The 13,472-nt window shown below is 34.5% G+C and overlaps 1 protein-coding gene across 2 annotated transcripts in view; it reads left to right on the top strand.

The window, feature by feature from the left end:
* The window catches only part of LOC136033331 (neurogenic locus Notch protein-like), a 94,128-nt gene that overhangs the window by 28,382 nt on the left and 52,274 nt on the right, over positions 1-13,472 (top strand). For both annotated transcript variants that reach the window (XM_065714131.1, XM_065714127.1), the window contains one exon: positions 596-778. In XM_065714131.1, the coding sequence (XP_065570203.1) occupies positions 596-778 (183 nt within the window). The remainder of the gene's footprint in view (positions 1-595; positions 779-13,472) is intronic.

Genomic DNA, 13,472 nt, shown 5'->3' with positions numbered 1-13,472 from the left:
TCCTGATACTGAACGATTTTAACATTTTTAGACGTCCCATTATCCCTTGATTACACATGTAAGGTTTTTAATGTATGCTTTGTTGTATTTTCTTTTAGAGTCTTGAGAACAGTTTTATGGACTTGTCTTTTGCTTCCTTATTGTGCCAGACTACTGTGCTTCTTTACTCCGCTTTTCTCTTATATTCTATATTGTAAACCTGCTTTCATTTGAGATCAATTTATAGAATTTACCTTATTTTGTCTCGTAACCGAGAGATCGACTTGAAACTGTCAGAGCGTTTTTTTGGGGGAGGAGGAGATGGGTTAAGGGTTGAATGACTTACAATTTCCAGTTTAGGGACGTGGGAAATGTTTTCTTTGGCCCTCACATAAAAGTGTACGCTTTTATTCTTTTTTATGGCTGTCGTCAGATAAGCTGTTTTGCCTATTACTTGTAAACCACAAACGATCGATCATTCAATGTAAAACTACGGTGGAATATGCTTTACACAGGTTTTTATTTTTATTGATTGTGTAGTGTCTTGCAATCAATACACAGATCAACATGGCTCTACTTTTTATTGTGAAGTGAATTTTTCTTTTCTTTTGTATAGGGTCCCCCTGCGAACACGATGGAATTTGCGTTAATACTCCTGGCTCATTTAAGTGTAATTGTACACGTGGATTCACAGGACCAAGGTGCGAAATCAACATCAACGAGTGCGACTCGAGTCCCTGTAAAAATGATGGGACGTGTTTAGATGAACGAGGTGCATTCAGATGCGTGTGTATGCCAGGTAGTCACTTTTTTATAACGTAATTTTACTTTTATATTTTATTATATAATATTATAATATTATTACACTATATATATTAATTAACAATTTTATTATTAATTATATTATATTATTATTATTTATTATTATATTAACTATATATTATATTATATATATATATATATAATATATAATATATATATATATATATATATATATATATATATATATATATATATATATATATATATATATATATATATATATATATATATATATATATATTAAAAGTTATAATTAATAATTAATTAATTTTATATTATAATTTAATACTATGTTATTATATTTATATTATAATAGTTTTTGTTTGTTTGAAAAGGTGGAAGCTTGAAACACCATTTCTCTCGTTTTTAGGATTAATCTGACAAAAGATACAAGCAAGGTCATATCCAGGGGGAGGGGCCACTGGGCTGGACAGCGAATACTCCCCCCCCCCAAAGTTTGTACGATTCTTAAAAAACATAACAAAAATGTTTATAAAAAAGTATTGATGTGTTTATGAAGTTTTAATTTGTAGCCCCCTCCCCCGAAAAAAACCCTGAATACGCCCTTGGATACAGAATTATAGTATTAATAGGGAGCAGTTCGGAACAAATTAGTTTTGATACAAACTTTTCAGTAAAATTGCATTCTATTTCATTCTCCCGCGATATGTTGTTAAGTGTTATATTGAAATCAATAAAGAAGCGTAGCATTCATAAAACTTGGCATTTTTGTCGACAAGTGTAACTATGGTGTTGGTTGGGCATTCGGTTTAATAATTTCTTGAATTTAGATAAGTATCCAAAAAATTTGGAGTTGGCTCATGCAATTGGAAATCAGAAGCTCCAATTCTCTTGTTCCCTTCCAACTAGCTACCGACTGCAGTGCTCCAAAAAAAGTTTGTGTGTTTCAGCAGTCTTTTTTAGAGAACTGTGACAAAGAGTCCAACTCCAACATAGAGACTGAGGTTTTAAAGAGGGAGTAGTTTCCCCTCATATACGACATAATTTCGTTTTTGTTTTAATGTTACTCCTTACCTTCAGTTGAAAAAAGTTGTTTTAAATTTAGTTTCTGATTGTTTTCCAAATTATACCCCTGACTTAACCAAGATATGATGTGGGTTACCAGCCCAATAAACATACGATTTATTGCTATTACCCCTCCCCCAAGTGTGAACAATAAAGATGAAGACCATGAATATTCCTGGACAGCCATGTACGCAGGATTTTTTTTCTCGGGGGGGGGGGGGGACAAAACCTTCGAAATAGCAGATATAAAGTAGCACTTTTTTTTATTTAGTAATGCAAAAAGCACATATATTGGAAAATACAGATTAACTTTAAATCATAGTATTGTAGCGGATAGGGGGAAGAAGACTGAAGCCTCAAAAGTACGTTTTAGGCTCAGGTTATGTTCATAGGGACTTAGAACCAGTGATTAATCTATTATATCCCACTGAAAGGGAAATTTTAGGCTTAACAGTGTAATATGGGTGCTGTGGGGGTAGTTCTTCTATTGCAAAAACGTAGATTATAATGAAAAATGATAGGTTTCAAAATTGATCCATTAAAAGCTGTACTTTGTCCTGAAAGGGGGGGGGGGGTAAACGCCCTAATATCAAACAAAATTCTATTTTGTTGTGGAAAGCACTCTCTTTACAAAAAAAAAACAAAAAAAACAGTAGAATTGCTAATTACTTTAAAGAGGGTAAAAAGTTAGACAGAAAATGGGTTAATAATTGGGCAGTGACTTGACCCGATAATTTTATGCTGTAAAATCCCCCAAAAAAGTCTTCACACATGTATCTAGATTCTTAAAAAATGTCCTACTTTTGTCAGAAATCCCAAGAAATCATGGGGAAATTAAACGTTTCACAAAATTTCGGGGGGGGGGGGGGTTAGGGGGCCCGAAGCCCCCCCCCCCCCCCCCCGCTGTGTACGTGCAAGTTCCTGGGAATTAAAAAGCATTAGATATGATTTTCTATATTCCCCTCCTTCACCAAACTCACGCTATGTATATGAAGCTTCAATGAGAGTTGGAAGATTTAGGCATTAAAATGTACTCTTTGGGGCACCTGCCTCTAGAACCTTTCATCATGGAGAATTAGACATTCTGGGTATCGAAATGTGCTGTTTTAGGTGCGTATTTTGTACTTTCTCTTTGGTTTCTTAGTTTTGCACGGGGGGATGTTCCAGGGTGATTTTTTTTCCTGGAGGGAGGGTCTCTGGCTGCAATGTTGAACTTACTTTCATCTAGATTTAGTCTTAGTTATTTTGAAGTTACGCGGTCGTCCCATTGGATTAGGTGCTGCGAGGGGCTACTGAGTGTCAGAAATCACGCATACCATTTGGGATGTGCTAGACATGACGAAGTGTTCCAAGTGTTATGGGGACTGCTACGTACTTTCTAAAGATTAAACAAAAGTTTCAATCAAAGTGTTCTAGCAACTCAGATTTAGACTCACATTAAATTCAAATCGATGATCATTCATAGCTATTACCTTGATAATGAAATAATGTATAACCAGGCTACTGCCGCTAATTTCAGACTACTGCCGCTAATTTACACTGCTTTAATCGGTCTCATGTTTCAGACACGAATCCTTTTGTAGCTTGATCTGTATTAAAACTTTGCATTTTATTTAGTAAAATTTAGGCCACTGATTGGTCAAATTGCATATATATTTGATCACAAATTTAGTAGTCTTTTATGTACCAGTTTAGCAAGTAACGTTTATTCTCTTAATCAAATGAGACTTCACCACACAGAAAAAGCAGAAATTTTTTTTATCTCGAATTGTATTACTTGCGATTACGAGTTGTGAGCTGTGAAAGAGAATTATTATCTTGACGATATTACTACAGAGGCGATAGCCTATTTGCCGCGACACTTTATTCAAAACCCCTGGTTTCTAATTTTATATAACTTTTTATAAAATTTTTTTTTTGTAAAATTTTATATAATTTTATATATAAGTCGTAGCTTGAACCTTGCTATGTTGCTACAACCATAAACTGATTAGAATCTAATGAAAAAATATCATACCAAATACAGTTTTACTCACAAAATACTTGTATTTTGAATTTTCCATAGAAGTTTCTGTTTTTGTTTCTTTATCAGTAACAAAAAATAAAAGTCCCTGGGGTAATTTAAAAAAAATCTGGGTAGTCAATACCGGTTAATACCAAACCCTGCAGGTATTCAACTTATTGTGATTTATGCGTCATGGGAAGCTTCCACGCGTGTGAACGGATGAAGACAATAATGAGACTTAGCCAGCTTTAAAAGGAAATACTCTCGTACTTTTAACCAGCGTTGCCAATGTACCGTTTTCGTACAATTTGGGGTTCCTGTTACAATGAGGTATGTTGGAAAAATGTTTTGTTACAATCAAATTTTCCGGTACGTTTTGGTTTTCTTCCTCCCTTGACTTGGAAATTTGTTCAAGTTCTGTTTATCGAAAATTTTCTTCTTGTTATGGCATATTTTTCAACCTGCTGTTCAGATTGTACAATTAAATCTCTTGTGGTACAATTTAGTCGAGTTTATTTCGAAGCGCTGTCAACACTGCTTACACCCATAAAGGTGGATAGACTTCGAGTTCGGTGGATAGACTTTTTCGAGGTCATTAATCAGTCTCCATAATAGCCTTATTAATATCAATTTCCAGCATATCCCCAGCCACCAAGCCATAAAATGCAATGAGGTAGCAGACCAGCTGGCCAGTTGCTAGCTGAATAATACGATTAACCACAATTTGAAAGCCCAGACCTTCAGAGACATACTCAGAAGAAGAGTTCCATCGGGAACAAAATGGCCCTTCCATCCTTATTTCAGGCAAGGACAGGCAATATTCTTTACTATAGAATCAAAAGCAACTCTTTGATTCTGAGAAAAAAGGAGTTTACTTGGAACTGACGAGCCGATGAATGCTCCGGATTTTACAACTCTATTCCAGAATCCCTGAACCATTTGATTTTTGAATGTAAATTCATCCAGCAAGAAGTAGTCAATATTAGAAAAAATCTTCAGTGATGCAAATCCTTAGCCTGATATCAACGTGTTGCTGCTCTCAATTCTACCAGCCAACAATGAAAGATATCGATACAGAAATATCTTCAATTTCTTGCAACATAATGATATCTGCGAGTAGATTAGACGTTACCACCTGCCTACCATAAGACACTACCACCGTACCAACAATTATTCCTGACCCATCATCTGCAGATGTTAAATGGTCGTGAAGCCAAAAGGAGGCCGAAGAAGACTCCAGAAGACTTGGCATTCTAAGAAGAAGAACAAGTTCCTTTGTTAAGTTACTTACAGGAATATCAGCAGGGTTTTTATACTATGCTTAGTGAGATGTGTTGCTGCATCTCAGGACGTAAGAACACTGCTTTAATCGGTCTCCTGTTTCAGAGACGAATCCTTTTGTAGCTTGATCTGTATTAAAACTTTGCATTTTATTTAGTAAAATTTAGGCCATTGATTGGTCAAATTGTATTTTTTTTTTTATCACAAATTTAGTAGTCTTTTATGTACCAGTTTGCAAGTAACGTTTATTCTCTTAATCAAATGAGACTTCACCACACAGAAAAAGCAGAAAAAAACTTATCTCGAATGGTATTACTTGCGATTACGAATTGTGAGCTGTGAAAGAGAATTATTGTCTTGAAAATATTACTACAGAGGCGATAGCCTATTTGCCGCGACACTTTATTCAAAACCCTGTCCATGTTTGATTCTGTCCATCAGCCCTACCAACCCGCATTCCATGATTCATTCCATAGCTGATTTCTATTTTCCCCTTGTTATTTATGTTTATCTTTTTTTCAAATTTATCCTTTATTCGAAGTGTTGGTCTCCCCCCCCCCAAAAAAAAATAAATAAATAAGTGTTTTGTACAAACTCTTGGTTATGGATCAAAACAATAATAAGAAGTAATGTTTCCTTCATTCCGGGTCGGATTAAGAATCTGGTGAAATTCTAGTCTAGGGACTTCTTGCTATCTTGGAAAGTAGCTGAGTTGGGCGGGTGGAATATTCAGGAATAAATTTATGGCTGGAAGTATACCTTTGGAGGATGTTGCCGAGCTACTATGTCAACCCTTTCCATTTTCTTGCAATTATGGCATTGTATATTTGACAGGTCTATGTAAAGCCGTCCTAGGCGAGGGGTTAGCGCCGACTTTTGTCCGTGAGGACAGAAGCTTGAGTCCAAGTGTTGCTGGTTATTTGGTTTGAACGGAGGGTCAGTGGCGTGACTATTAGCTCAGCCAGAGTAGACCCAGCTCTAAATGGGTACCTGGAGAAATCTGGGGAAGGTAAGCAGGAAGGGTGTGCGAAAGCGTAGGGTGGTAGGCCCCCAACCCCTACTACACTCCCTGGCTGAAAGTAAATGAAATGGGGGTCAGTAAAGCCAGTAGGGATAAAATCCACAACTGTAATCTTTTGTCTTTTTTTTTTACCTATCTGTATCCTGAAATAAAACGTTTTACCTTAATTTTGAGTTTTCAATGTCTTTCTCTTGGGTTTAGTTTTTGAAAATGCCATTCTTTTTATTTCAGTAGAATTCCAGGAGTGTCATTCAACTAGCTCAACTACTTTCCAATATCGCAAAAAGCTTATGAGCTAGAATTTTGCCGAATCTTTCCTACGCAATTAAGAATGCTTTCAAAACTTAAAGCATTATCTTTTTGGGAAGTTTTACATTTGTATCAATTCTTTTCTTCCTATTTCAGTTATATTCTTCGGTTATTGTCGGAGTTCGATTTCAACAGTAAAGTGCACGAATTATCTGTTAAAACATGCCTTGTCCTAGCCACATGTAGCCCGCATATACTTCAGCCGAGTAATCCGCATGAAAATAATCTGTCTGATCATCGGTTGAAGAAAGACTCAATAAAAATAACCATTCAACAATTCAAAAATGATTTGATTCCTGGTCCTTTAACTTTTTTTCTAGAAGAAAGGAACAAATCAATTAGTTACATATGTCTCCCATAAGGATGCCTGTAAATATTCTTTTAAAGTCGCACGACCCTCAGGTCATTATTCTCATAGATCCAATTTCGCAGATTGATCTTTTACAGATAAAATCTTTTGAAGGAACCCAATCAGACATCAAATGAGCTATTATAAATTAAATATTGCAGTTCACATGCAATGTAAAGAGTATCTAGATAGTAAATGTATTTATCTATATAAATATATATTGTATTCAGTATGTGTGGCCTATTGTGTGTGTTGGGATTATTTGCTTCGAATAGTGTAGTCATAACTAAGCTAACAGGTTCTTGTCTAGAAGATGGTTCTTAAAACTCTCAAAATGTATCATGTTTCAAAAGCCTTTAGGGTGTTTATTCTCAAGTTCCCTTTGTATCTTTGAGCGTAGCTAAACAAGTGGCAAAGTTGATCAAATCAAAATATCAAGTGGTTTACACGCCTGACAAAAGAAAATTAGAGGCTTTGTTTTAACATAGTCTTTGAACAGCAAAGGCCATATTGACATCAACAATTTGGGTTTCAACTGACTCAAGATAAAAAATATCATCAATCTCTTTTAGGATCAGTCCCTTTTAAGATAAAGCAACAATCGATTTTAGGATTGTTGCTTTATTTTTTGTTTTGTTTTAATTTGGTATCACCTCTGCACAATGGCTCAGTTCAGTGATTGGGTCTCGTTTTAATTCTGGAAAGAACATGTCATGATTAGTAGGTAGACAAGTTCGAAGTAAAGCCATTTTGATATTATTAGGACTAGCTTTAGAATTTGTATCATAGCCTGAAATTCACTGTTGTACAGAAAGAAATAATCAGATTTCCAGAGTTCATAGTATGTCTTATTTGATTTTCATTTCAAGTAATACTAAAACATTTCATACAGTTTAAGATTGTATATTACTCACTATCGGTATTATAGCTGGCGAGATAAAAAATTCTATCTGATAAATCAATCAAATATTTTCTGTATGCTGTTCAATTACTTTGCGGTTATAAAAAAATATATTCAATTTTACTCTTACGTTTTTAAGGTAATTTTAATTGTATACCGAAAATTAGTGATGTCACAACTTGTGTAAGACTATGAAAAGCTTTATAGATTAGTTTATTGTTGTCAGGCTATATACTCACTTTTGACTCTCAATTCAATATTCATGTTTTTTATACTTGACTTTTGTGTTTTCAGTAAAGCGCTAGTTTTCTATAATCCTAGAAATATTGGGAAACATGATTAGTTGTTTTATTTGCACTAGTTTTAACTAATAATTTTTGTCCGTTTTAAGTTTCAACTTCGCTCTTTACTTCCCTCGAAAAAAAATTGTTTTTTAAAATTAATAGAATTAAGTTGCTCCCCATTCATGCTAACAAATAATTACTGTTGATAGCGTTCAAAGTGCCCCATTTAGAGAATGTGGTTAAGAACTATGTGACCTCTGTATATTCTTTACCCCCTAGCCACTTTGTATAGAAAGGGTGGTCGTAGATACTCTGGAAAGGGTTCATTCAATTTGAAATTTCTATTCTCCTCCTTGAGAATCCAAAGTGATTGAATTAAAGGAAGATTAAACTTTTCGCAAAGGCACTATTTTGGGTACGTTTGAACTGAATATGTTTGATTGAAAACTTATTTCTATGTAACGCAACTGAACTATCAGTTTTTTTTTTCTCGGCAAAACTGTTAACTGTTGATACGACGTCATTTCACTGTTAAGGCCTATTGTAAGTAAAAAAAAGCTGAACGAACACAGGATCAAACTTACAAATAAAAACAGAAAACGTATAAGAGGATGAAACGAACCAACGTAGGAAAAAAGAAAAGGACGAAAATATGGTATAAAGCAACAAAAATAGGCAAGAACATAGGAACAAAAGCAGACACGAGCAAACACTAACGGACGCAACAAGCATCAGAGACATTAATCCATGGAAAGATTCGGAAATTAGTATAGGACCTGAAAATAGCCACAAACTAGACCTCCGTTGCCTGTGCAACGGGAAGTGTTGCAGCAACTGTGCCCTGTTCCTTAGGGCACGGTTGCGGAGCAACACGTGCAACTGTGCCCTACGGGACACAGTTGCTATTTCTGGGAAATCTGAAAGAGATACGGAAATAACGTCTTATAGTTTTCTGCTTAACTTTTGATGGTCTAAACTAGGAAAATATAAAACAAACCAAATTCACCAAAAAATTTAAATTGCCCCGAGGGCATGACAAAACTTCCAAATAGAAAAACCCAAAGAAGGAATTCTATTTCGGAGAAACTATTGTAAGTTCCAGTTGTTAGGAGATCGAGACCTGTCGAACCGCGTTGAAAAAAAAATTCTAGCTGGTCCAGAACAGAAGTTACCTCTAGAACGTCGAAACTTCGGAAATTATTTCTTAGAGAACGAAGCAACTTGGTATATAGAACACTTCACTTCTTCTTGCATACTTTTCATAGCACTACTCGATAAAAATATAAGAAACATAAAAATCGAAAATTTTTAGAAAATTCCAAAAAAAATCGGAACGAGATGGACTTTTCCGGAATTATTTCCGGGAAATCTGTAAGAGCTACGAAATTTTGTGCTCCGGTTCTCGAAGAGACAAATGAAAGTTCTACATGAGTTCAGCATAACTGTATTTCTAACAAGTTTATTTCCGAAGCTAGGGTCGTCTTAACTTGACGCCAAACATCGAACGCACAGTTTCTAAGAAAAAAACCGTTTATTTTTTTTTATGGAAAACTGTTAGAAATTTTAGGAACTTCTCTGGAACTTTTTTACTCTGTTTCACGTTTACCTTCCCTCTGAAAAATCTCAAATTTTTAACTCTTACCACTTCGGAGCTACAGGTCGCTGATCACGGTAAAAAAAAAAAAAAAAAAAAAACTACGAAAGCAGTAGTGTTGCTCCGCAACACAATAAGTTGGCAGTGTTATTACCCATTTCAAGGTCAAACGTGATAGCACTAAAATCAAGAACAATATCTGGCTAAAATCGCATTTTCTACTCCAAAGCCACCATTGAAAAACATGGTTTATTCGTAACTAGGTTCCAAATAAGAAAAAAACTTAGCGTTTTTTCCTATGATAAATTAATGTGTAAATAGGGCTATTATAGGTATCAAACAGGATCTTATTCTAGTAGGAACTGATGGATAGCAACATTATATGCTTTACGGGTTAGAAATTTTATTTTATACATGTGCATTTTTTGCACATACATTTTAGTTATGGGTAAAAAAGATAATCATGAGTACGACATAGACTAAATTTGAATTTTCTTGGGTTTTAATAAAAGTACCCCATCCCCCTCGTTCAGGAGCGACACTTATTGAAGAACGATATACCCTCTATTTATTATTTCCACATTTTTTTAAATTATTGACTAGGGCATTATAATTTAGATTTCTCCCCGAATTGCCTTTCTTCCTTTTTTATATAAAGATAATTTTAATGCACTTAGCCTACTCCTGGTGATAGCAAAACCCAAACGAACACGAGTCGTATCCACGACCATTTCTTGGGAAAACTATAAATTTCATATTTTTTACCTATAGGGACTTGAAAATTAAGTACAAGATTGTTGGACCTGTTGGATTTGATGCGACTGATAGTAAAATATAGTAATAGTCGTGGCAATAGTAGTGTTAGCAGTATTAATAATTACAGTATAAAGTAAAAGAGCAGTGGGTTTATTTAAGCCAGTTGTCTTTCTTGATGTATTACTAATTAATAGCAATTAATCACAATTAATAGAATTTACTAAGTTAACACGTAAATGATAAGAAGCGCATAATCTGGATATTGGGTTTAACCAGCAAGTTTATAACGGTGAGAACGTTTAAAAAAATTCTTTGTTGCGTAAGGAGCAGGAAAAGATGTATTTTCCTGTTCATGGCAGATGTCTGATGGTCATTTAAAATATCTCATAAAAACTTGATTGCTTTTGTATGTCAAAATTGAATTTTATCGTCAAACTTGTCCTATACTGTAAAATAATGCATTCCATTGATTGGATTGAATTTCAATCCAGTTCTCTTGTATTTCAAATTAATGTTAATGAAACATACCTAAAATATCCACCTCAATAATTTTTAATCTTACTTATTAGTAAATATTTCTTTTAAGTTTTTCAATTTAAGAATGTCTTACTATTTATTATAAAGAATGATGAACAGATGTACGATCATTTCAGATTTTTAGGAGGTAGACATTTCAGAGGGTCATTTTTGGGGAAGGAGGGAGGTAGGTTTAAAACACCCAGAGACACCATGGCTCAAACTTTCTTGGATGCATTCCGAAACAATATAGGTTGTGAATCTCGTTTATCTTTTCCTGTGTGTCCGGGCATGCAATTATCATATGTCTTATTAAACTCTGATTTTGCATAATATATTAAACTATTAAACATAATAATTATTTTGCATATTAAACTAAGAATTTGCATATTAGTTATTATGATTAACACCATCAACCATGTTTAACATATTTTTATTCCTGTACACATTGGTTTTGTTTTCATACAAATTATGTTTGAGAAATTGATACGGTTTGTTGCGATTATTTTGATTTTCATTTTGGTAGTTTACACTGCAGAATATTCATTTCTGTAAAAGTAATCTTTATTTCGCCACTGTCAACCCTCAATCCAAACAACATTTGTTAGTCACGATTTTTGCAGGCAAACCGGAAATTCAACTCGTTCAAGATGCAACATGTGGTTTGAATTTTTGTATGGGGGGAACGGTATTGGCAAGTCTGTGCATTGTCTTAATGAAGGCTTATTATGCAAGATGGCAACTTTGCTCTGCTTTTTTGATAATTTCTCAAGCCTTGGAGGAGGAGGAGGAGGGGGTTGTAGTTCAGAATTAATTTTTATTAGATGGGTTTATTTTTATGAAGCAGTCAATTTTCTTAAGCCAGTGATAATGCTTCTTTAGAATTGCTCATGTCGGAAAGGGGAGTCAAATAGTAACACTTTTTTATTATTTATGAATAAAATTCGCGCGCAAAAGCAATCTTCCATTTTGATCAAAATGGGAGACTGTAATTCTCCTCCATGCGGTTTTCGGCAATGGAAATTGCAATGGTGCAATTTCTTTTCCGATCTGGTCCCATTTTTGCGGGATTAAGACTTGATTTTAAAATTCCGATAAATTTTCGTTAAGAACAATAAACTTCTACCATTAAGATTAATCAAATAATAGTTACCATTTCCGAATCAGCATCAAATGCAGGTTTTTTTTTTACTTGACCGTTTTTTTTTTTTCAATTTTTGTTCTGTTTTTTCCTGGGCTTCGTTTTTGTAAGGCAGCCATGATATATAATATATTACAGGTATGCCTAACTATTTGTTAAAAAAAGTACTTTTCTCCTAATTTAGTAATTGAAATAAATGAGTACTTGAACCAACCACCTAGGACTAAACAGTATACCGTAACCAATCCATTAGCCAAGTAATCATGTCCAAAATCGAGCAAAATTAACATTAATAAATGTAAGTCGTTTTACAACTACAAGCAAAAGCACCTTAAATCTAATAAGATATTCCCCCAGGTGATCACCTCAAATCAGGGCTCCTCAGAGGAATTAACACTTGCCAATATGGGTTTCGGTGCTTTAAACTCCTGACCCTAGCAAGTGAACGCGCCTGCCATAAGAACTTATGACATTCCCTTCTGTAGTTCATCTGAGAAATATATAAATAAACAAAACATAAAGAGAAAAAAAACGCCAATAAAACACTGCACAAAGAAAAAAACAACGAAAGGAAAACTCACATTTAGACTAAACTCAATAAGGTAGAGAACCTAAGCACAAAGTCATACACGGAATTCGAATAAGAATTGGAAATAAGAATTCTAAATGACAAATTTATTAATTAAAGTAATTAGACATTACTGAGGCAACTTAACTGAGTAGTGGTATAGTCTCGTGTAAAATGCAGAAGATCAGTGGCAGAAATAATGGTTCTGGTGCTTACAACTCAACACAATAGATTAAATCTGAAAACTTGGGAAGTTCAACCTAAAAATTGATTTTTTATTTTATCTCTGTAATTTTGTTGCAACTATTTTTATTAATAATGTTTCTAAACTTGGGTTCGTTTTGGTTTAGAAATCTAAGGTTCCTAAATCCGAAACCTAGATTTATTTATAATTCTTTCAAGATATTTTATCTTTCAAAATCAGAAGTTGCTTTCAAGATTTTTTCAGGAATTTTCGACATTCTCTCTCTCACCCTAAGCAACACAATCTGATCCTGTCCCCAAAGAACAGGACCTCTGTGCATCTAGACTAATTGGGATGCACAGTTTTAGTGTTTTCGAGAAAAAAAGCTTGCAGTCCGTTAGAAATCGATATTCCTTTCCATCCCAAATGTGAATATTCCTTTAAACCGAACCCTCTTCGTTTCACCGTTACCAAAGACTTCTCTGAGCAGATGTCCGATATATGACGTCAAGGGATACTTGTTGTAGTGCACCTGGACGTTCCTATTTCATCTTCAAGTCATCAAGAATAAATCAACGGACTTATGGCACAAATGCTATCACTGAAATAAAGAATTAAGAAAAAAAAAATCCTCTTTGCTTTAGATTTCCTGTAATTACTCATCGGCCCTTGTGTCTCAAGTCATTTTGACAAGAACCAAACTTAAGCGGAAAGAGCGAGGGACTGAGGAGGGGGC

The sequence above is a fragment of the Artemia franciscana genome, chromosome 1, assembly GCF_032884065.1.
Source record: "Artemia franciscana chromosome 1, ASM3288406v1, whole genome shotgun sequence".
In the NCBI taxonomy this organism is placed as follows: domain Eukaryota; kingdom Metazoa; phylum Arthropoda; class Branchiopoda; order Anostraca; family Artemiidae; genus Artemia; species Artemia franciscana.
This window is presented reverse-complemented; position numbering and strand designations above follow the sequence as displayed.